General features: G+C 42.8%; 1 protein-coding gene, 1 long non-coding RNA gene and 1 pseudogene across 21 annotated transcripts in view; 1 reads left to right on the forward strand and 2 right to left on the reverse strand.

The window, feature by feature from the left end:
• Positions 1-5,545: 5,545 nt before the first annotated feature.
• On the reverse strand, positions 5,546-8,723 carry LOC101008456 (annotated as a pseudogene). The gene is made up of 2 exons (XR_002520191.2): positions 8,210-8,723; positions 5,546-7,313 (listed from the first exon to the last, which is right to left on the reverse strand). The product of XR_002520191.2 is annotated as a U8 snoRNA-decapping enzyme-like (transcript).
• A 7-nt stretch (positions 8,724-8,730) lies between these two features.
• LOC103882358 lies at positions 8,731-14,963 on the forward strand. Its single transcript, XR_644144.4, has 2 exons — positions 8,731-9,083; positions 13,709-14,963. It is a non-coding gene; the product is annotated as an uncharacterized LOC103882358 (long non-coding RNA).
• Positions 14,964-17,481: 2,518 nt separating this feature from the next.
• The window catches only part of NEK11 (NIMA related kinase 11), a 317,965-nt gene continuing 311,146 nt past the window's right edge, over positions 17,482-24,300 (reverse strand). For 9 of the 19 annotated variants that reach the window (XM_031662873.1, XM_031662872.1, XM_031662864.1 and 6 more), the window contains one exon: positions 20,183-20,978. In XM_031662873.1, the coding sequence (XP_031518733.1) occupies positions 20,783-20,978 (196 nt within the window). In that variant the 3' untranslated portion in view covers positions 20,183-20,782. Of the gene's footprint in view, positions 20,979-24,300 lie in introns of all 19 variants that reach the window. The other 10 variants (XR_004181977.1, XM_031662874.1, XM_031662870.1 and 7 more) reach the window with 4 other exon arrangements.

Here is a 24,300-nt window from a genome sequence, read left to right on the forward strand (position 1 = left end):
CCTGGACCACATCTAAATTTTGATTCACTAAATCTTGAAATATAATAAAATGGTTTTTCATGGAAGCACTAAGTTTTGTGATGTTTTGTCAAGATTCTGCTCACCTCAGGCACTTCATGTGTCTTTTTCTAGAATACTTTTCCCACCCTCCTACCTGGCTACTTATTTCTTATCCTTCAGTTTAAATGTTCTCCAGGGTGAGCCCCTTACTTATCTAAAAGTAAAAATACCAAAGTGGTTCTGTATGAGGTCCTTGTTTATTTCCTTCTTAACACTTAAATAACAAATAAGTAGCCATCACAATTAAAATGATTAATTTTACCCTTCCCTATAGACCAAGGGTTGGCAAACTATGGCCCAGAGGCTGGCCAACTACTTTTAAAGTTTTATTGGAATACAGCCACACCACTTGTTTATCTATTGTTCATGTGCTTTTGACATCATAGAGTTGTAGAGCTGTCAGAAACAGCATGTGGTGGTGATCCCTGAGCAAAATGATGGAATAGTACTTTCCAGACTTGTCTCCCTGGAGATCCATCAATTTGAACAAGTATCCATTCATTCAGAAAAATAACTACATGAACTAAGGAAAGCAGGTAATAGATTATAGTACCTGTGTGTAACATAGAAATAATAAAAGATATAGTGAAGACAGTAGGAAGGACAGTTTTACATTACTCACATCACCTCTTCCCCAGCTTCAAGCACACAGTATATTGAGAGATACCTCCCACTTGGGGAAATGTGCAGGAAGTGAGGAGTGGACTTTGCCTTGGACAAATACCTGACCCATCCAAGTAAAACCCAACACTGCCCAGGCCCCACAGCCTCACATTTTAGGCTGGTACCTGCAGACTAAGCCTCCAGGTCTGCTCCAGTACTAAACCAGATCTCATGGCCCCAAGCCCCAGACTAACCCCAGTGCCAGGGCAGCCCCCATAGACAAAGGTTCCAGGCCCATCGCAGGGCCATGTTGGTCCTGTCTGCTCCAGGCTCCAGACCACTCTAAGCACTGGGGGGCTAGTCCCCATAGCTTCAGGCTTTAGGGTTTCCCTTGTGGACTCAGGCTCCAGGCCTGCCCAGTGCCAGGCCATTTTCTGTATGCTCACTTTCTAGGATAGACCACGTGTCCCCACACTCCAGCAGACCTAGGACACAGGCCAGCCCTTGTGGACCCAGTTTTCATGTCAGTAACTGCATACTCAGCTTTCAGGCCAGCCCCCACAGCTACAGGCTCCAGGCCAGCCCCCATGGCTCCAGGCTCCACATTAGCACCCAGGATCCCAAGCTTTAGACCAGCCCTTGCAGTTTCAAGCTCCATGCCTGACCCAGCATCAGACTGGGCCCAGGCTCCAGGTCAGTGCTCATGGCTCCAGTTTTGACCCACAGTTCAGGCCTGCTCCAGCAAACCCAGAGTCTAGACCCCAGCCCAGCAGACCCTGGTGCCAGGCTGGGCCCTGTGGGCCAAGGTTCCAGGACCACATCTATAGGCCTAGACTCCAGACCAGGCCTTCTGGACACAAGACCCTAGATAGCCCCACCAAGGACTCAGGTTCCAGGCCCACCCCAGTGTCAGGCCAGTCCCTGTATACTCAGAGTACAGGCCCATCCCAGTGGATCCAGGCACCCATTCCCTGCCAGTGCCTGGCTGGCCTGTGCAGACTCAGGGTCAAGGTCTATATTAGTTCCAAGTCTGCCCCTGTGGACCCAAGCTTCAGGCTAGTCATTGCAGAAGTAGGCTCCAGGCCTGCCTTCATGGACCTAGCCTCCAGGACCCCACTTTCTGACCCAGACACCAGATAAGCCTATCTGAGGAGTCCAGCAGCAAACCTCCCTGCAGACCATGCCAGATGGCCTGCCCAGAATTTCTGGACAGGCTAGTTGGTAAAAGGCTGCCCCAGATGACACAAGCTTGAAAAGACTGGAATAAGTCCCTGTTTTTTCAAATGTGTGGATATCAACATTCAGCCACAAGGATTCAGAGCAATCAGGGAAACATGATCCACCCCCAACTCCCTCCCTGCAAAGAACTAAATAAAGAACCAGTATCCAAACTAAAAGAAAAGGAGACTCATCATCTTCTTGACAAATCAAAATAATTATTTTAAGGAAGCTCAGCAAACATCAAAACACTACAGATAGATAATTCAATAAATGAGGAAAATAATAACCAAGAGATTAGAATTATATTTTTAAAAATTCAGAAATTCTGGAGCTGGAAAATACCAGGAATGAAACAAAAAATGTAATAGAATATCAACAGCAGAATTGATCAAGCAGAAAAAATAATCTATAAACTCAAAGAGAGTTTATTTGAAAATATATAGTAAGAAAAGAAAAATAAAAAGGAATGAAAAGGAATGAAGAAGCCCCGTGGGATTTATGGAGCAGCATCAAAAGAGGAAATACTGAGTTATAAGAGCCCAAGAAGAAGAAAAGGAAGAAAACGGGCTAGAAAGTATATTTAAAGAAATAATAGCATAAAATTTTCCAAATCTGGGGTCAGGAAGGTGAAAGATCTCCAACAAGATTCAATCTAAACAAAACCATACCAAGATATGTTATAATCCAGCTATCAAAAATCAAAGCAAGGAGAGGATCCTAAAAGCAGCAAGAGAAAAGAAAAGAAATAACATATAAGGGAGCTCCAATAAGGTTATCAGCAGATTTCTTAGCATAAACCTTACAGGCCGTGAAAGAGTGGGATGATATATTCAGTGTTGAAGGAAATAAATGCTGGAACAATAATGCTGTACCTGGAAAAACTGCCTTTAAGAATGAAAGAGACATAGAAACTTTCCCAAAGAAAAGCTGAGGGACTTCATTATTATCAGGCATGTCTTACAAGACATGCTAAAGGGAGTTCTTTAAGTTGAAAGAAAAGTATGCTAATTACTAACACTAAGCATATGAAAGCCTTAAACTCACTGGAAAAAGTAAGTGCACAGTCAAATTCAGGTGCTGTATAAATCACTTATATCTTTAATATAATGGTTAAAAGACAAATCTATTAAGATAATAGTGACAAAAATTTGTTAAGGGATACACAATATAAAAAGATGTAAATTATAACATTAAGGATGGAGTAAAAGTGTAGAGTTTCTGTATACAATTAATATTTAGTTGTAGTCAGCCTAAAATAGCCTATTACAATTATATTTTATATATGCCTTCTGGTAACCACAAAGCAAAAACATACAGTAGATACATAAAAGATAAAAAGCAAAAAATCAGAGAATACAAAATTTAAAATCACCTAATCACAAAAGACAGCAAGACAGAAAGAAAGGAACAAAAGACCTATAGAGAATGAGAAAATGATTAACAAAATGGCTGTAAGTTCTTACCTATCAATAATTACTTTGAGCTGAGATACCGCCACTGCACTCCAGCTTGGGTGACAGAGCAAGGCTCTGTCTGTCACAAATAAGAGAAGGATGCAACACAGTACTGGAAGTCCTACCCAGAGCAATTACTCAAAAGAAAGAAAAGGCATTCGAATTGGATAAGAAGTTACATTTTCCCTGTTTGCAGACATGATCTTATATATAGAAAACCCTAAAGACTGTAGCAAAAAAAAGTTACAACTAAAAACAAATTCAGTAAAGTTGCAGGAAACAAAGTCAACATTCAAAAATCAGTAGCATTTCTGTACAATAAAAAACAAACTATCAAAAAGAGAAATTGAGAAAACAATCCCATTTACAATAGCACCAAAAGATTAAAATACTTAGGAATAAATTTAGTCAGACAGATGAAAGACCTCTACACTGAAAACTATAAGACATTGATGAAAGTAATTGAAAGTCAGGTGGGGTGGCTCATGCTTATAATCCCAGCACTCTGGGAGGCCAAGGTGGGTGGATCACCTGAGGTCAGAAGTTGGAGACCAGCCTGGCTAACATGGCGAAACCCCATCTCTAGTAAAAATACAGAAATTAGTTGGGTGTGATGGTGCATGCCTGTAGTTCCAGCTACTCAGGAAGCTGAGGCAGGAGGCTTGCTTGAACCTGGGAGGAGGAGGTTGCAGTAATCTGCGATGGTGCCACTGCACTCCCGCCTGGGTGACAGAGTGAGACTCTGTCTCAAAAAAAAAAAAAAAAAAAAAAGGAATTGAAGAAGACACAAATAAATGAAAACACATCCCTTGTTAATGAACTGGAAGAATTTATGTTGTTAAAATGTCCATATTACTCAAAGCAATCTGCAGATTCAATGCAATCCCTATCAAAATTCCAATGACTTTTTTCAAAGAAATAGAAAATTCAAAGATTCATATGAAACTACAAAAAACTTTGAATAGCCAAAAAATCTTAACCAAAACAACAAAGCTAGAAGTATCATATTGCTTGACTTCACAATGTGCCACAAAGCTCTAGTAACCAAAACAGCATGGTACTGTCATTAAAAACAGACACATAGACCAGTGGAACAGAATAGAGATCCTGGAAATAAATCCACACATTTATGGTCAATTGATTTTCCACAGAGGGTAAGAATACACAATGGGGAAAAGATAATCTCTTCAATAAATGGTGTTGGGACAACTGCATATTTCTGTGCAGAAGAATAAAATTAGAACTTTATCTCATACCATATAAAAAATAAACTCAAAATAGATTAAAGACTTAAATGCAAGGCCTGAAACTATAAAACTACAGAAAACAGGGTAACAGCTCCATGACATTGGTCTGGACAATGATTTTTTTGGATAAGACTTCAAAAGCACAGGCAACAAGAAGAAGAATAGACAAATGGGATTACATCAAACTAAAACCTTCTGCATAGCACAGGAAACAGTTAACACAGTTAAGGGACAATCTATAGAATGGGAGAAAATAATTTCAAATCGCACAACTGATGAGAGGTTAATAGCCAAAATATATAAGGAACATGAACAACTCAATAGCAAGAAAACAAATAACCCAATTAAAAATGAGGCAGATGACCTGAATAGACATTTCTCAAAGAAAGACCAATAGGTATATAAAAAATGCTCAACATCACTAATTATTAGGAAAATGAAAATCAAAACCACTATAGGATATCACCCCACACCTGTTAGAATGGCTATGATTTAAAAAGATGAAAGATAAGCATTAGAGAAAATATGAAGAAAAGGGAACACTTACACAATATTGGTGGAAATGTACATTAGTATGATCATCATGGAAAACAGCATGGAGGCCGGGCGCGGTGGCTCAAGCCTGTAATCCCAGCACTTTGGGAGGCCAAGGCGGGTGGATCACGAGGTCAGGAGATCGAGACTATCCTGGCTAACATGGTGAAACCCCATCTCTACTAAAAATACAAAAAACTAGCCGGGCGTGGTGGCGGGCGCCTGTAGTCCCAGCTACTTGGGAGGCTGAGGCGGGAGAATGGCGTGAACCCGGGAGGCGGAGCTTGCAGTGAGCCGAGATCAGGCCACTGCACTCCAGCCTGGGAGCACAGCGAGACTCCGTCTCAAAAAAAAAAAAAAAAAAAAAAAAAAAAGAAAACAGCATGGAGGTATTTAAAAATAAAGAACTACTATATGGTCCAGCAATCCCATTACAGGGTATTTATCCAAAGGAATTGAAATTAGGTTCTGGAGAGATATCTGCACTCCCATGTTCACTGCAACATTATTCACAATAGCCAAGATGTGGAATCAATGTAAGTGTCCATCAACAGAGAAATGAATAAAGAAAATGTGGTATATATACATAATGGAATACTATTTGGCCTTAAAATAGAAGGAAATCCTGTCATTTGTGACAATATGGATTAACCTAGATGACATGTTAAATAAAATAAGCCAGGTGCAAATACCATATGATCTCACTTATATATGGCATCTAAAAAAGTTAAACACATAGAAACAGAGAGTAAAATAATGGTTCCCAGGCACTGGGGGTAGGGAACAGTAATTGAGAAGATATTGATCAAAGAATACAAAATTTCAGTTAGGAGAAATAAGTTCAAAAGATCTGTTGCATGAATGGTGACTATAGTTAATAGCTGCATTATATTTGTGGAAATTGCTAAGAGTAAATTTTATGTTCTTACCATGAAAAATGATAAATATGTGAGGTAATGCATATGCTAATTAGCTCAATTTAGCCACGTCACAATGTATACACATTTCAAAGCATCATTTTGTACACAATAAATATAGGCAATTTTTATTAGTCAATGTTAGAAAATATTTTTTAAAAAACTATGTAGTTTACAAAGCTTAAAATATTTGCTATCTGGCTTTTGAGAAAATGTTTGCCCATCCCTGCCCTGGAGTCTTGGAGAGCAAGGATGGCTTTCTATACCTTTTATAGTACGTGGTATTTAGTAGGTACATATTAAATAGCTGTTGAAAGAAGTGAAGGGCCTCAAGGCCCAGCTCTATCCCCTCTTTAACGGGAGGCTCTTTTTTTGGCAGGGCAGGGCTAGACAGGTATGAGTCAGTTCTCTTCTGATAGTCCCAGAGTCTACAGCGAACCAAAGATGAAAGCTCTGAAGGAGACACCAGTACTCACAGGTCTCACGTCCATGCTCCATCCAAGGGGACCTAGCTACTTCCTTACCCCTTCTCAGTTTCAGGAGAAGCAAAGTGTTGGAGGCTGGTTAAGACCCTCTCCCACCAATTGCTTTGGTGAACCCTCCAGCAAGGGCATGGCTACTTTCAGGAAAGCAAAGAGGGTCCTCTGCTTCTCTATCCTTCCCAAAAAACATGGGCTGGGCTAGACCCTAAAGAGCAGCCATGGAGGACTGTGGGAAGGACTCACCCTTGCTGTAGAAGCTCTCTGCAAAGCAAGAGGCAGGCTATGGTAAAAAAAATGCCAATTCCTGCTTAATTTGAACCTCACAGGTGAAAGATGTCAGGCTGTGTGTGGTCACATTGTACATATGCATGTCTGGGGGTTACCAGGCTGTATGCAAATGCACAAGGAAGAGGTAGGCTCTGAGAACCTGCCAGGGCCCCTGGGATGAGCTGTGGATTTTTGTCCCTGATCCCATGAATTGGAGGGTCCTCTGCTCAAAACATATGATATATATGTCTTCTTTTAATTTGGTATCATCTTTAGGTCCAGAAGAGAAAACATTCCCTTCCTTGTACCAAAGTCCTCATCTCAGGTTCCCTGAGTCCACAGAGGGATGCCTCAGACGAACTGGGATCTGAAGGCCTGAGAAAGACCAGCTTCCACCACTCCCAAGTCCTGGAGGGTATCCAGTAACTGCTCCCGGGAAGCACCAATAAAGCAATTCTCCAGAAAGATGGGCCGGCCTCCCACACCATCACGCAGGGTATACAGGGACACTCGCACCAGGCCCAGCACCTGTAAAAGTAAGGAGACAGGAGACACTGGGACTCCAGGTAGCTCATGTCACTACCTCCATCCTCTCTTTAGCAGATCTTTCTAGAGCAGATGGCTCAACCCTTAATACTCCAGCAGAAATAAGTCCAAGGCTCCTATTTAAAGGAGGCCCAGTGGACCGAACGCTCTGCAAATGACCCAAGACATGCTATCCAGCTCCATCGATGTTAATCCTTATGACATCTGTCCCCCAAAACTCTATTGGCTCCTAACGCCAAAATTCATGCTTAACCCTGCAACAATGGTTCTCAAAATGGGAAACCTAGACCAGCGTTATTAGCATCACTTGGGAACTTTTGAAAAAAACAAATTCTCAGATTTCTGAACCCCTGCCCCCCGGACTTGGGAGTGGTGGAAGCTGGTGCTTTCTCACCCACTACCAGCATTCTGGGAGTAGAATCTAGTCATTTTGTTTTTATAAGCCTCACAGATGATTCTGATACTTGACAAAATTTGAGAACCACCTCCGTATACAATCTGTCTCCCGCCCTGGCCTTAGTATTAGGGCCATATCTTCTTCCTAAGAAAAACAGAGGCCCAACAATAAGGGACTAGGGTAGATGCCTGGCCATTTACACATTATCAACAGAGAGCAGCTGAGAGATGTGGATAAGTGTATTCTAGAAAAATCTCTCCAGAGCCCAGTAAAGGGCGAGGTGGGTGGAAATCTTCCCGGGAACCTAGGTTGGCAGTACCATTCAATAAGAGAAGACCAAGATCTCAACTCCACCAAGAAAATGGGGAAGAGGGCAAGTTCTGACAGACGGGGACCTCAATCCAAAAAGAGTTTCTGAGGCAAAGGAAGGAAGGGAAGGGAAAGGAATAGGATACGGAGCAGGGTCCCAGACTGGTCCCACCTCCAGCCCGTGGTCCTTGGCGCCTGTTGCGCTGGACTCCACAGCCGACAGCTGCTCGAGCGTCAGAGACTTGGCACAGAAGTGGGCCACAATGCGTGGCCCTGATCCAGCGTAGGAGCTGCGGCAGTCAGGGCGCTCCACACGGAAGTCGGCCGCCGCCTCGCCCAGCTGCTCCAGCAGACCACGGTTCAGCACGTCCTCCAGGCTGCTGTCCTGCGAGTCCACGAATCCGCCAGGGAAGCCCAGGCGCCCATCGAAGCGCATCTGCATCTGCGAGAGGAGGAAGCTGGGATTGGCAGGGACACCCAAGAGTAGCGCCACGGGGAGGGGCAGGGCCATAGTGGAGAGAGGCCGGGCGCACCCCCCCCTCACCGGTATGGCGTAGCGCAGGGGGAGGCGGCCAAAGAGAATCCCAGGGTCAGGCGCGTGCAGGAGCGCATAGCAGGCAGGCAGGCCTCCAGCCTGGCCCCAGCGCCAGAGCCTCGGCCAGCTCCAGCCTGCCGGCCCTGGCCATGGCCCGACACTGCTCCTCCGCTGTCCCGAAGGCCCACGAGGGCACAAGGGCGGGTCTCACCTCGGACCCATCCGAGAGTGGGCGGTGTCGCAAGGCCCCACCCTTCAGGGATAAGGGGAGGAACCGAGGCACCTCAGGTCCGGGCGCCGCGACCGGTGCGGGAGGCAGCCAATCAGGGCGGGGCTTGCAGACCGGACTGATGTCCAGGACCCAGGAACCTTAGGGAAACCATAAACAGCCTCTGGGTTGGGCTTGCGGCGGGGGGGGGCGCTGAAGGTATGGCAGCACCCTGAACCTGGAGCAAGGCTGGTACATAAACGCCTACCTAACCATCTGGAGTCATCTGGAGTGTCCCAGCAGGTGAGGAAGAACTGGGGCGCTCAGTTGAGTGCTGGGAGCCAAAGAAGCAATAAGTACATTTGGCTGGGTGTGGTGGTACACAAAGCACAAGGCCTGGGTGGGCTTTAGGAGGAAATGAGGCAGGGTTGGCCTCAGACACCAAGGCCCATCCTAGGGAAATGGGGATGGAGAGGCGCCATGGTCTAACAACTATCTTGAGTGGTGAAACTGAGGGGACTTGGTGACTGAGTGAATGGGGAAGAGGGAGCGCTGGGCTAGTGGTGGTTCAGAGTTTCCTGGATGTGGTGTCATTTTCTGAGAAGGGGAGAGTAGGAGAAGGGTAAGCAGTGATAAGTGTAGTTCTAGTCAGGAATTGGGGTGGCCATAGGCAGTGGGCAGCTGATCGTGGGGGTCTGACGCACAGGAAATGGCACATGGAGAAGTCACAGGGCAGTGAGATTTTCAGGGGAAGTATGGGGGTGGAAGGAGCCGTGAGTGAAATCCTGTGGCCCAGGACTGGGAGTGAGGAGGAGTGAGAGGTAGAAGCCTCCTAGGCTTTCTAGTCTTTCCCTCACACACCCTGAGACCTCTGAGCTGTGAAGGAGGGTGGGTTACCCTACCACTAGGGCAGAGGCCTACTCAGGGCCTGATGCTGAGATGCAGGATCCCTCACCCCAGGCCAGGCCTTCCCCACCCTGCAGAGCGCCCTTAAACCAGGTGTTGATATTGATTATGCAATAGAAAGCAGGAGGCAGCTCCTTGAGGGGGGCTGGGCATAAAGTCACAGCCTGTAAGTGACAGCAGGTGGTGGGAAAGAGTCCGGACCCACCCAGAAACGGGTTTATGACCTTAACAAGCCACTTAACTCCCTCAGATCGCAATAGCTCATCTGTTCAGTGGAGATGATACCAACCTATTAGGGATGTTGAGATATGTAAAGCACTTACAACAGTGCCAGGCAGAAAGTAAATGTAGCCATTCTTGGAGTCGAGGGTTGGGGCACAGTGCTGTGTGTTATGTTAAAGACCCAGGGGTTGGAAATGAGCCACACTCATCAAGGATGAAAACTGTTGGGCATCATTTTCCTAGCTTAGTCTTCTGAGTTACAGGGTGGACATGCCAACTACTAACATCAGACGGCCAGATCAAGGTGATAAAGCTGTAGGTGTGATACAATCCACGATGGCCTGCTATCATTCTGGGGACTTGGAAATGGCCTGGCTTCATGTTACACTCACTTTGCTCTAAAAGCTGATAACAACTGCCAATTTCAGGGTTCCAACTAGACCAACTGAATCAGAATCTGTGGAGGCAATGCAGGGACATATGTGGCTTTTCAAAGGTGTTTCAGGTAACTAATAGCTAAGGTGGAGAAGAGGTGATCTACCCCTTTCCCCAGCATTTCAAAGGTGACCTTGTCTCCTAGATTAGCTACTTTTAAGGATTTAGGGTTAAACATGCCCTTTCCAGATCTTCAGGCTGTTCTTTCTTTCCTGGTTACTTGAAGAGACGTTTAAAGATGGACTCAAATCAGGCAACACGAAATCTATAAAAACCAAGGCAACAGCTATTCAGGAATTAATGCTTTGGAGACCAGAGCTTTTTCTGGATGAAGGAATATGGAAGCCCTTAAGAGCCCCCAACCTTGCCATCTCTTTCAAATCCCTCTCTGCCTCTGCCCCACATCCCCACCCCCACCAACCATCCCCCATTTCACTATCCTGAGGTAGAATGCCCAGGACTCAAGGCTGGAGGTAGAGGGCTGAGCCATGTACCTAAAAAGCTGCTTCAAGTTCATAATGGTACATGGAACCAAAAATAGCTCTGTGGTCAGTCTAGGAGGATGCTAAGGAACCAATTCATTTTTAAAATAATGAGGAAAAGAATTAAGCATTTATCATGCTTTTTTATTTTATTTATTTATTTATTTGAGATGGAGTCTTGCTCTGTCACTCAGGCTAGAGAGTGCAGTGGCGCAATCTTGGCTGACTGCAACCTCTGCCTCCCAGGGCCAAGCGATTCTTATGCCTCAGCCTCCCTGAGTAGCTGGGCTTACAGGTGCCCACCACCACGCCCAGGTAATTTTTGTATTTTTAGTAGAGACAGGGTTTCACCATGGTGGCCAGGCTGGTTTTGAACTCCTGATCTCATGTGATCTGTCCACATTGGCCTCCCAGAGTGCTGGGATTACAGGCGTGAGCCACAGTGCCCAGCCCATCCTGCCTTTTTTATATGGGTGCTTCCTCAGGGCTACTAAATAGTTGATGAGAGGAAATTTTTGTTTTAAGTATTCTAGCTAATCAAAGAAGAAGGAGCCAATAACAATTTTACATTTTTTTTTTAACTTTAAAGAATTAATGGATCCTAGGGAATGACCATCAATGGTTGCTAACATCATGAAAAGGCAACCAGTTACTGTGCACTTCATGATGGAAGAATACATCACCTCCTATTAATTTTTCTTTCACAAAATTGAAGTTGAATCTCAACCTAAATACCAATTATTAGAAATATAAAGATGCCCCTTTTTAAAATATCAGGAAGAGACTAGAATGATCTATGTAATAGTGGATTTCAGTTGGAGACATCAGTATTAACTCATGTTTAACTTAATATTGCTACATATGTTTACATAGGGAAATATTTATAGACATGTACTCACCTCTTTTAGAAAGTCACTAATCTAATTCGTGAGGCCCCTGCCTTCATGACCTAATCACCTCCCAAAGGCCCTACTTCCAAATGCCAATAAATTGGGAGTTAGGATTTTAACATATGAATTTAGGGGGAACAAAAATATTCAGTCAATAGCAATCATGAAATACAATGAAAGTCTGAGAAACTGTCACAGTAAAGACTAGCCTAAGGACACATGACATGACTAAATGGATTAGAGAAATCTGAATAAAGTATAGACTTTGTCTAATGATAATGTATCAAAATTGGTTCATTATTGCAAGAAATGTACCATAATGTAAGATGTTAATTATAGAGTAAATTAGTTGGAGTAATGGGAACTCTAGGTACTGTCTCCACAATTTTCCTGTAAATGTAAAAAGCTTTTAAAAATATATAGATGAGTCTTAGTATATTGCCCAAGCTGGTCTCCGACTCCTGACCTCAAGCTATCTTCCCACCTGCGCTTCCTAAAATATGAGGATTACAGGAGTGAGCCACTGCACCTGGCCTGCAAATGTAAAACTTTTTGTAAAAGTTTGTTTTTAAAACACATGAGGATGCAATCAGTAAATCCTAGACTGAAGGAAAGTTTACAAGAAAAATGACCTGGTTTCATTAATAAATGAATTACAGGGGAAAAAGAAACATGGTGGTAGACTCTATACATTAAAAGAGATTGAGGAGACATATCAATTGAAGCAACTGGGCTTTATTCTAATTTGAACAAACAAAAATTCAACTAGTGAGGGACATGAGAATACTGATTGGATATTTTATATACAGGAATTATGGATAATTGAGATGTGATAGTATTGTGGCTATGTTTCTTAAGAGTTATCTTTTAGAGACACATATATTTGAATAAAGTTTTGCATTGTACAAAACTCTTTCAATGAGAGGATCCCTTTTGGTTCAGGAGAGGGAGAGAGGTAAGAGTGTAGTCTCACTTTTTAGGCAGGAAGAAAGCGATAGCAAACATCTGCCATCTGACAGTTATTTTTAAACCATTCCACTTAATCCTCATGAAATTTTCCAGGTGCTTTGAATGCAGAGCCAAGGTTGAGAACTACTAATTTAGAAGAATATACCATGGTGTGAGTGGGGAGGAGATGCCACCAGCAGACAGCTATCAGCTAGAGGCTGTAATTTTACCCAGTTACTACCTGAAAGTGCTAGATGCTGTTGCTTATTATTATTATTATTTTAAGCATTCACATAACCTAAAATCCCATTCAGGAGCCTTAAAGGGGGTGCATTTTCTAGAAGCGAACACTGTTTTTGGTTATTTGCAGGTATAGCATCAAAACTATCCACTGCTCTGTTTTTGGAGTTCATTAAGTAGATCTATTTCACACTATCAGGACAGAATTTTCCAGACACCTGAAGCTCCATGCCTAGACCTTTTATATTTATTTATTTATTTATTTATTTATTTATTTATTTATTTATTTTTGAGACAGAGTCTCACTCTGTCACCCAGGCTGGAGTGCAGTGGCGTGATCTTGGCTCACTGCAACCTCCACCTCCCAGGTTCAAGCCATTCTCCTGCCTTGCCCTCTCCAGTAGCTGGGATTACAGGTGCCTGCTGCCACGCCTGGCTAATTTTTGTATTTTAGTAGAGATGGAGTTTCACCATGTTGGCCAGGTTAGTCTGGAACACCTGACCTTGTGATCTGCCTGCCCCGGCCTCCCAAAGTGCTGGAATTATAGGCGTGAGCCATCGCGCCCGGCCGCCGAGACCTCTTTAACTGAATATCCCACAAGCACCCCAAACTCAAAACATCCAGGAATTAGCTCAGTATTTTCCCACCGCCCAATCTGCATGTCTTCCTGTATCCCCAGCTCTGTGAATGACCTATCTCCTGCCCAGTCACCCACGCTATAAAACTACCAGTCCTCACAGACCACTCCATTACTCCTCTACCCATCCAGTCAGTCCTCAGTTCTCTCTCGTTATCTCCCCTCAGGATGTCTTGACTTCCTCAGATGCAAGTCAGTCCTTCATCTTTTCTCACCTGGACAAACCTCCTGCCCTGCTGTCCTGCCTCCAGTCTCACCCTCTTCAAACCTGCTCTCCACCCGGTGCCATGATACAGCTAAAGATCATGTTCATCAATAACTTTGCAGTGGCTGCCCCTAACTACAGGACACAGCAGAGCAAACATGGCAGCATATAGCTGAGCTTTGCCTTCTGTATTGGTGATGTATTGCTGAAACATATTGTAAAATGTATTAACACCATCACAAGAAACATTCATTATTTCACAGTGTCTGTAGGTCAGGAATTAAAAGGGGGTGGTTCTAGCTCAGGGTTTCTCATAAGGTTTTAGTCCAGATGTCAGCCAGATCTGTAGTCAAATGTAGGCTTGACTAGGGCTGGAGAATATGCTCCTATAGCTCACTGACAGCTGGCAAGGTGGTGCTGGCTGTTGGCAAAATGCCCCAATTTTTTATCCCAGAGATCTCTCCATAGGGTTGCGTACATGTTCTTACAACATAGTGGCTGGCTTCGTCCAGTGTGGGCGATACAGATGAAATCCGTGTGTTTTGTGACCTAGTCTCAGAAGTCACACACCATCACTTCTACATTATTCTGTTGGTCACACAGGCCGCCCCTAAGCCGGTGTGGGAAGGATCTACACAGGACGTGAATATACCAGAAGTGGGGATCACTGGAAGTCATGTTGGAGGCTGGTCACCATCCCCTTCTCTCTAAACCTAACATTATCACTCTCATATTTCATGTTCCACCAGCACCAAAGGATTTCAGATTCCCAGAATCTATAGGGCTGTGTCTTCCATCTTTGTGTTCCTCATGCCTGCAAGATCTTTTCCTCCCTTCTATTTGCCTGGTGAATTCTTATCATTCAAAACTATGTGCCTATACTTAGTGCCTGGTACAGAATGGGAGCTCAGTACACATTGAGCTGAAATCCAAAGAATAGAATTAGAAGAGACGGTCCAGGTAGGCTCCATGCTGTCATCCCATATTACCTTGAAATATGCTGAAGGCCGGGAAAGTCAGAGTTTGTGACTCACCTGGGCCATTTTGAAAAAGGGTATCCGTATTTTTTCTAAGAAGTCACAGAATAATTTAGTTGGAGACAAACTTCCTCCAGATTTATAAAAATCAATGCCAAAAAAAAAAAAATCCAAAGGATTTGATTTAAAACAAAAAAAAAAAGTGTTGAAGAAGGAATAAAGAGAGTGATGTCAGAAGAAGGAAGACGTGTTGGTTAGCTTATTGCCATATAATGCCACATAACCACCAACCACAAATCCTGAACAGCATGCAGCAGGACATATGTATCTCTTGCCGGGGAGTTTGTACGTAACCTGGAGCAGCTCTGCTTTGCTCTGCAGTGGCTGAGGTGACTCTGTGTCACTCTGTGGGCTGGCTGGGGTGGCTCTGCTCCACCTCTGTCGTCCTCCCTATGATAGACGGGCTGGCTGGTGATGAGGGAGATGCAAGAGAACATATCCAAGTGCACCGACACATTCCCAGCCCCTTAGTCCATTCCTCAGCCAAAACATGTTCCATGACCAAACTCAGAGTCAAGGAGTGGGGAAATATTGAGAACTACAGAGTTATAAGGCAACGGTCAGGGGTATAGGGAGGGCTAAATTGGGATTAAAAATTCAAACTATCAAAGTGGGAAAAGCCAATATTTGGGGAAGAGAAAAGAATGTTTCTAGCTGTTGAAAGATTGTCTCCTGAACTAAACCTAAAAATCTACTTTGAAAATATTCCTATTGGGGCCGGGTGCAGGTGGCTCACGCCTGTAATCCCAGCACTTTGGGAGGCCGAGGCAGGCGGATCACCTGAGGTCAGGAGTTCAAGACCAGCCTGGCCAACATGGTGAAACCCTGTCTCTACTAAAAGTACAAAAAATATTAGTTAGGTGTGGTGGCAGGTGCCTGTAATCCCAGCTACTCGGGAGGCTGAGGCAGGAGAATCGTTGAACCCGGGAGGCGGAGGTTGTGGTGAGCCAAGATCGCACCACTTCACTTTAGCCTGGGCGACAGAGTGAGACTCTGTCTCAAAAATAAATGAATAAATGAAATAAAAAAGAAAATATTCCTATTGGAGTCACGTTTTCAATTCTGTATAAATGTTAATAACTATGGTACTCCTAGTGAATATTTGTGAATATATAATTTTATAATGTATATTTGTTGAACCAAATTTCTGAACTTCCTTCTGAAGTTAAGGAAAACTTGAGCATCCTAAGATTTCTGGCGATGATGAACACTGTGGTGTTGCAGAGTCATGAGCTGTAAAGTGGGTTGAGGCACTGAAAGAAAGCAAGGCTGGTCTGGAGAGTCCACTGACTTGCCCTTCCAGAGCTGTCTTCCTCAGCTCTTAGCTGGCTCTCGGCTAATTTCTTGTTAAGTGCTAGCTGAAAATGGCTAAAAGTGTTTATCTTTCAGGGTGCATTTGGATGGTAATAATAGAAACCTAAGGAAGTCTTCAGGGATGAATCTCCAATGGTGGAAGATGACAATACATTTAATGATTTTTTTCCTCAAAGTTGAGAACATTTTATGGCATTTAAAGCACTTCAACACATTAGGCTGAATCGCATTGGCAATTTCATGTGATTCAACCTATTGTATTATTTATTCTTTACGGCAATCTTCAGACACAGGAAACAGATTCAGAGGAAATCACTTTTTTTGCCTTAGATCACACAGTAAATGGTAAGAGTAGGCCTGGAGCCCAAGTCATCTGCTATCAAGTTCAATTTTTTTCCTTACACAGGTGTGGCAGAAGTACTTTAAAACATTTTTTGCTCTGCTGTGCCTCTCTCCTTCCCCCAGCCCCGCACCTTCTCCTTCTGTTTGCCTGTTTCTGTTTATCCCCTTAGTGGCCTGGCCCCATTCCCTTCTGATACACTAACTAGTGAACCCATCATCTTGAAAGAGGAATGTGGTGTTTCCCCCTGTTGAGCTACTGCTTAATTTGTCAACCTCCTTTACCCTGAGCCCACTGTGATGGCTGGACTCTTAAAATATACTTAGAGCTTTGCTCCAACTTCAGCCCCAAAGACATTAAATAATTAACTTCCAGCACTCTCCTTTGTGTGCGCTTTATCTCTGCATCACCCAAAATAGCTGGTGGCATTTCCTCTGTATAAATAGAAAGCAGAAAGGTCAATTGGCATTTTTGAAATATATATGTATATTTTTTTTTACAAAGCAGCAAGCTAGCAAGTTCCCTTTATTTGCTCATAGTAACTGTTTCATAGCAAGAAACTTCCTAGTTTAACTCCTTAGTCAATTTCCCCCGCCATCTTGCAGTTGGATAGTTATTAATACAATTTGAAGTGGTTCAAAATTAAGATTGAGTGTAGCTGAAGGAGAAAGCATTTTCCCAATGACGATAAGTCAAAGATTTAACCTTCAAGTACTGTTAAATCTTGTTCCCCACTCCCACCCCAGTGAACCAAATGAAAGTAAATTTGAGTGAGCTTCTCTTTAGAGGCATGGAGCTATGATGCAAAATGATATTTCTTCCTAGCTCTTTTTTCTTTTAAGCCTGATGAAGTGCATAACACAAATCCCTGGAGAGTAAGCTGTTTTTAGTCTGACCTGTCTTCTAAGAACCATGTTCTGAAATGCAAGGTATAGGAATGTGAATCTGTTTGTGAAAGAGACTATTTGAAAATCTAGCTATTTCCCCTTAGGACCCAGCACACAAGTTTTGTTCTGTTCTAATGTTATGAAGAACATTAACAAGAAGATTCAGCAATTTTTATTAACTGGGGTAATATTATGGTCCCTGCTCTTCCAGTCATATTTGCAATCTGGTTGGTCACAAAAGGGCATGTGGGCTCTGGGGAGCATTTTCTGGGGTCAGGTCTCGTCCCTGTTAACATGATGGCAATTTGCATGCCCGCTGTCAGCAGCAGTGTGGTCACATGCCCCCATCATCGCAGGTTTCCCAGGGCAAACCTGATTTTCAGTGTTCTACCATGGCAACAACCATGGGCCCTAGATTTTGACTTGGGAAACACACTCAAGTTCCAAATTCTGAAAAGTCTCCAATCCCACCTCCAGAAGCCAGTATTTGAGGTCTGCTTTTCCTGCTGCAGACACAGGGGCTGTGAGAGCACATACATGGTCCTGTCCGCCAGCCTCCCAGCCAGGAATCATTCTCCAGTATGCAGGGAGGGAGGGTGAGAACGAGCATTGTTAGCTTTGGGAAGAGGCAGAGTGAAGATTTGTGCAGCCCCAATACCTCTCCATAGTGTAAGGGAATTGTGGGAACTCAGAAGAGTGATGTTCATAACCCTTGAGCACTAGAGAAATTGTGGGTTCACCTGGTTGGTTCCTTTGGTCGCTGGGCAGGGATAGAAGTGAAGCCACAGGGTAGAGCGTTAGGGCACAGTGACCATGCCCCTTTGTCCTTAAAATAAGCCCATTAAGTTCTCTCAAGTTATTCACACTGACTCCCCTACCACTCCACCCCAATTACTACTTGTTTATACTTGCTGCGAAGTATTTGAAATCTTTGGAGCCTTCTTTGAAGTCCTCATACCACCTTCCAATATGTGAGATTAATTAAGCCCCCAATTAAGAGCAGCCAAACCACTGTTCCAAAAAGAGGGAGGGGGAGAAGAGAGACAACAGAAAGAAAGGTCTTAAACAGTGGTTCTGTGTGGTACCAGTGGCACTGGCACGACTTGGAAATGTGTTAGAAACCCTGACCTCTTGAATCAGAAACGCTGGTGATGGAATTCACCAATCTATGCTTCAGCAAGCACTCCAGGTGATTCAAATGCATGCTCAAATGTGAGAATCACTGGTTTAAAGGAGTGCATCATGCAGGAAGCACAGCACCACTGATAACAGGTTAGTAAGATAAAGAACCTCTCTTAGTTTCCTCAGTCATCAGCAGGAGGCAGAAAAGTGAATAACAGTACTGTGGGCATCAAATTCACCCATATAGTTCTGAAACAATAGATATGTTTTAGCCCCTTATCTTCCCAGAGAAGGGAGTGGGGTGGGTCTGGGTATTGATGAAGATTATCTCCTTGACCAAACTTTAGACAGGCTCTTTTGAGCCCTCTTTTTATGAGGACTCATTCTTGGCTCTGTCTTCAGCCTGCCAAATCCAGTTTTAGCAAGAATTCTGGTAAACTCAGTTTATTGAGAATACCCCACATTTGATAGCTGATCACCCTCAGTATCTGATCAGATTCCTCATCACCTGCCCTCAATCTCTGATGACCCTGGCCTGCCTTCAGTGGGAGCGTTAAGTCAGTTTAGCAGGAGTCTCCCTGCCATGGTTTGAATATTTGCCCCTCCAAAACTTATGTTGAAATTTGATCCCCAAAGCAGTGATGTTGGGAAGTGGGGCCTAGTGGAAAATGTTTGGGTTATGGGGGAGCACCCTCATAAATAGCTGTGGTACAGATCTGGAGTAGTGAGTGAGTTCTTGCTCTCTAGGCTGGATTACTTCTTGTGGGAATGGATTATTTCCTGGAAGGGCAGGTGTTATAATGCCAGGACACCCCTCAGGTTTCTCTGTCTTCGCACTCATCCACTTCCCCTTCACTGCCGTGTTGTGAGGGAGCACGCCAGCTTTCGCCAGAAGCCAGGGCCATGCCCTTGAACTTCTCAGCCTACAAAACTGTGAGCGAAATAAACTTCCTTACTTTATAAATTACTCAGTCTCTGGTATTCTTTTATAGCAACACTAAACAGACGAATACAACCCCTAACCTTTGAATACTCCTCTTAGAAATTTTCCATCCGCCAAGGCCCCTATCCTGCTAATTGGCTAATAATCTCTAGTTTTCTTTGCTTCAGCAAAGAAACTTCAGAGTTGAGCCCAGTGCCTCTCCCATATTGCAATATTGTTGATACCTATCAAAATAGTCCTGAGTACAGTCTTTTTGCCATTTCAATAAGTGTCAGAATATTTTTTTCATTAACAGTATATTTAAATGTGTCTATGTTTAAAAAGCTTCACAAGCAAATCTAATGTAGCTCCATGGTTTAAAATTCTGATAGACAGTGGTTAAGAGTATGGATTCTGGAATGAGACAGACCTGGTTGGAAATGCCAACTCTGCTTCTTGCAGCTGAGTGACTAAGCAAATTACCTAACCTGAGCATCTCTCTTTCTGTTGTCTGTCTCTCTATCTCTCTCTTTCTCTCTCTTTCACTCTATCTCTCTCGAGTTAGTGAAAAGATCCAATGCAGGCCCTTAAACTACTAAGTATAGTACTGGTACCCAACAGGCACCAAATTAACCAAATATTACTGGCTCTAAGTAATAATTATCAAAGGATGGATACGTTGCATTCAGTAAGAAAGTTTTACATAAGGAAAAGATAAAATAGGTGATTTATTTTGTAACTGTGAAAACTGTTTATTTTGAATACAAATCTTGAATTATCTATGGATGAGTTTGAAATAAATCATAGAAGAGAATCACTCTTTGGATTTTTAATCCAGGTCCTTGTGTGTGTATGAAATACAAACATTTCTTCCTTGTTAGTCATGGAAGGGCAAAGTGGACCAAAAACAGGTCAGCTAAGACAGGTATGTCTGGCTTCTGGGCTGCAGCTCAGCATGTTGTAGGCTAGGGTCCAGTGACCTTCACTGGCTGGCTGCCCACAGTCCATGAGACCCTAGGCAGTCAGGCACTGAGCTCTGTCCTCCAGCTGAAAATGATGAAGAGCACATGGCTTCTCCCCGGTCATTGTCAGGGTGACTCAATTCTGCTGGAAGCCCTTAGGGCGCACATGAGAGAAATGCTTTACAAGAGAGCCAAACTTGATCTACAAGCTTATCTCAGGGTATAGTCCAAATAACACTTATGACTCCAAGCACAGGCAGCCATGCCTACCACTCTCTAAAGAAGCCAGTACTTCTGACGAGGAATTGAAAGTCAATATGGGAGCTCTGCTTTTGTATCCATTCCCCATAATAGAGTTCAGCTTCTATGTTAAATGAATTTTCACATACATTTGTCCACTTGAACTCCTGCTTCTTTTTGACTGTTGCCTAGAGATGGTTCTGGAGAGTAGGTTATTTTCCCATCGTGATCAGCAACTGCTCTTCAAAGTACAGGAGCTGGTCCACTTCAAAACAGTCGCTGGCTCGAGGCACCACTTTTTCCAAACGCTCCCGGATCTCTGCTTCGCTAGCATTATGATGCCTTGCTCTCTTGAGGTAATTATAGACCTCTTCAAATACTTCTGTCCCCAGCTTCTGCATGGCTGATCTGCCAAAAAAGTTACAAAAGATTATGAAGAGTTACGTATTAAGATCACCTGCAGGAAAATGTGCTTTTAAATCATTGATTTTACAAACATTGTAATTCTGGGATTTAGAAAAAGAGGGGGAAAAAGGGCACAATGTCTCCACCCTAAACATTTAACAATATTCAACAAATAATGCCTCAATGTCTATTATGTGCCAGGTACCCTTCAAGGAACTGGGAATATAGCAGTAAACAAGTTAGGCAAAGTCCTGCCCTTGTGTGTGTGTATATATATAATACACAGATATACACACATATGTGTTTATATAAACGTATGTATATATAACACATATACACATAAGATAACAGATGGTTCTAAGTGCAATGAAGAAAAAGCAGGATGAGGCAGGCAGGAAAATCCTTCTGAGGAAGTATCATTTAAGCAAAAGCTCTCAGGAAGTAAGACAAATACTAGGGGCTAGAGAATTTGGGCCCTAAGGCTAAAACATACTGGAAAAATAACAAGAAAGCTATTGTGGCTGGAGTTAGTAGAACAAAGGGAAACAGGATTGTGGGATATAAAATCCTGAAATAGCTAATAATAATAACAATGAGGAGGAGGAGGAGGAAAATGAGGGGGAGAATAGTTTTATTTGCCACTTGCCAGGCTCTTTTCTACTCACTTTGCCCTTACAATCACACTTAACCCTTACAACAGCTTTACGAAGGAGGCAATTTTTTAAATCCCTATTTTACAGATGAAGAAACTGAGGCTTAAAAGGGGCAAAGTTATTTGGCCAAGTTTCCAACAAGGCCAACATTCATTTTTTCCACACCTCCAGTGTTTGTCCTTATGTCAACATAATCTTTACGTTATAATCACATTGCCATATCTAGTGTGTTTATTTTACCATTGACTGTTTTCCTCTATCTCCAGAAAGGGTCACAAACTAAAGACCTATGGGCAAAATTTGGCCCACAACATGTTTTGTCAATACCATGTTTTATCTTCATTATTTTTAAATGCTTTAATGTGAATGTCTTTATGTGGGGCCTGCAAGCGCTCTGTACTCTGCATTTTCTGACCGTCTTTGACCTACCTCCCCTATGCTTTATCACCTTATACCAGGCTGCTTCTCATAGTTCTTCTACCCGCTTAACTCAGGGGCATTCAAGTTGGTGGATTTAGTTTTGTGGTTCTTCACAGTTGTCGTTTTTAATGGCCCCATATTGTTCCACTGAATTTATGTGCTAATATTTACTCCATTATCCCTTCACCAAACAATGAGCTTTTTTCGCTTCTTTTCACTATAACATAATATGAATATCTCATCTTCAGACATTAGGCTTTTTCATTTTAGAGGAATATTTTATGACATCAAATTTTTAGGAGTTGGGCTATTACATGTGTGTGTTCACTCTAAAAATTTATGTGCGTACTTAGGGTTTCTGCACTTTTCTCTGAAGAACAGAGAAAAGAGTAAATATATGTTGTGCTTGATTAAATGATAAAAATGTTATGGGAATGAGATTATTAGGGCAAAGTGTATAAATATTTGTGTGACTTTAACTTGAAGAAATACTTCTTTTTCTTCATTTCAATGGATTTGGTAAAAAGAAAAACCAGGATGTGTATTTCTTCACAATTTTTTAAAAATTTTTTATTTTTATTTATTTATTTTGAGATGAAGTCTCAATCTGGTCCCCCAGGCTGGAGTGCAATGGCGTGATCTCGGCTCACTGCAAACTCCACCTCCCGGGTTCAAGTGATTCTTCTGCTTCAGCCTCCTGAGTAGCTGGGATTACAGGCGCCTGCTACCATGCCCGGCTAATTTTTGTATTTTTGGTAGAGACGGAATTTCACCATGTTGGCCAGGCTGGTCTTGAACTCCTGACCTCAGGTAATATGCCCACCTTGGCCTCCCAAAGTGCTGGGATTACAAGCGTGAGCCACCGCGCCCAGCCTTTTTTCACAATTTTTGAAGCATTAATGCTTAACAGTAATGATGGTAATGTTGATAATAACATTGGAGACATTAGTCATAGACTCATTCATTTTATAAGCTTTTATTGTTCAGTGTTATTCAACCTTGTAATCTCTAAATCATAGGATATGTGTTATGTATTGTGGCATATAAAGAGATGAATAAGTAATTCTTCTAGCTCTGGTTTAAAGGCTAGTAATGACAATGCAAGACATAAATTTTTAATTTTAACTAACATTTCTATGGCCCTTTAGAGCTTGCAAAGTGCTTTTGCATTCATTATATCAAATGCTCCTTGTGAACTAGGCAATTCATTAAACATTTGTCTTCATTTTACAGATGAGAATAAGTAGGTTTTTAGTAGTCTTTCACAAGCTCCACAGTTAGTGTGGTGGAGTTTGGACTCAAATGCTGATCTTAAAACACCAGATGCTGGAGAAACCAGCAGCCCTAGGCTCCACAATAGGTTTCCCACCTTCTGTCATGAGATTATCAGGACTGATCCCAGCATGCCTGACATCCCTAGTCACCTCAGTTACCCCCAAAATCAGGTGTTTATTTTGCTGACATGTACCAAACCCTGGTCATTCCCTTCATACATTGATTACTTCAGTGACTAGCCCACTCTCTTTCTTCCACCTTGTACTCTTGTCATCATTCTTGACTTCTGTATCCTTGCTGTCTCTGGTTTTGAACTGCCTCACATTCAGCCGTCATTTCTTTTACCCTACCTGAGTTGCCCATTCCCATGATCATATCAATTGACCTCCTCAGTGCCAATGACTACATGACCTCTGAAATTGATTTCACGCCTCCTACTCTCTAACCACCCCCTCTATGCCCTCCCACCATACTTATCAGCCAATCTTCCACTTCATGGTGCCCTTCATTCCTTCGACTCCACCCCCATGATAATAATTACTCACTCCCTTTGTAACCTCATATACTCACTCCCCACCTCCTCACAGTTATATTTCATGGCCCATCATCACAACCATTATCTTGCAAATACCTTTGACTTTTTCCACCCCTTTTCCCTTTGTTTGGCAAAGACCTAATGGTTAAACTCAGTCATATACCTACTCCATGGCTGTACCCAAACAAGAGAATATTTACGGAGAAAAGCATCCAAATGTACCAAGTCTCTCATTTAAGATGATAATCTTGATTCAGAATGGTGCTCAGCACTACCCAACGATCTTACCGTATCTCCCCAGTATGTTTATTTTCCTCCCCAAATGACTATCTCAAATGTTTGCCTTTATTCTTTTAAAACATATTTTATTTTTGATTTTTAAATTTTATTGTGTATATTTGAGGTTTACAACATGATGTTTGGGGATACACATAGATAATAA

The sequence above is a fragment of the Papio anubis genome, chromosome 2 (genome assembly GCF_008728515.1).
Source record: "Papio anubis isolate 15944 chromosome 2, Panubis1.0, whole genome shotgun sequence".
Classification (NCBI taxonomy): Eukaryota; Metazoa; Chordata; class Mammalia; order Primates; family Cercopithecidae; genus Papio; species Papio anubis.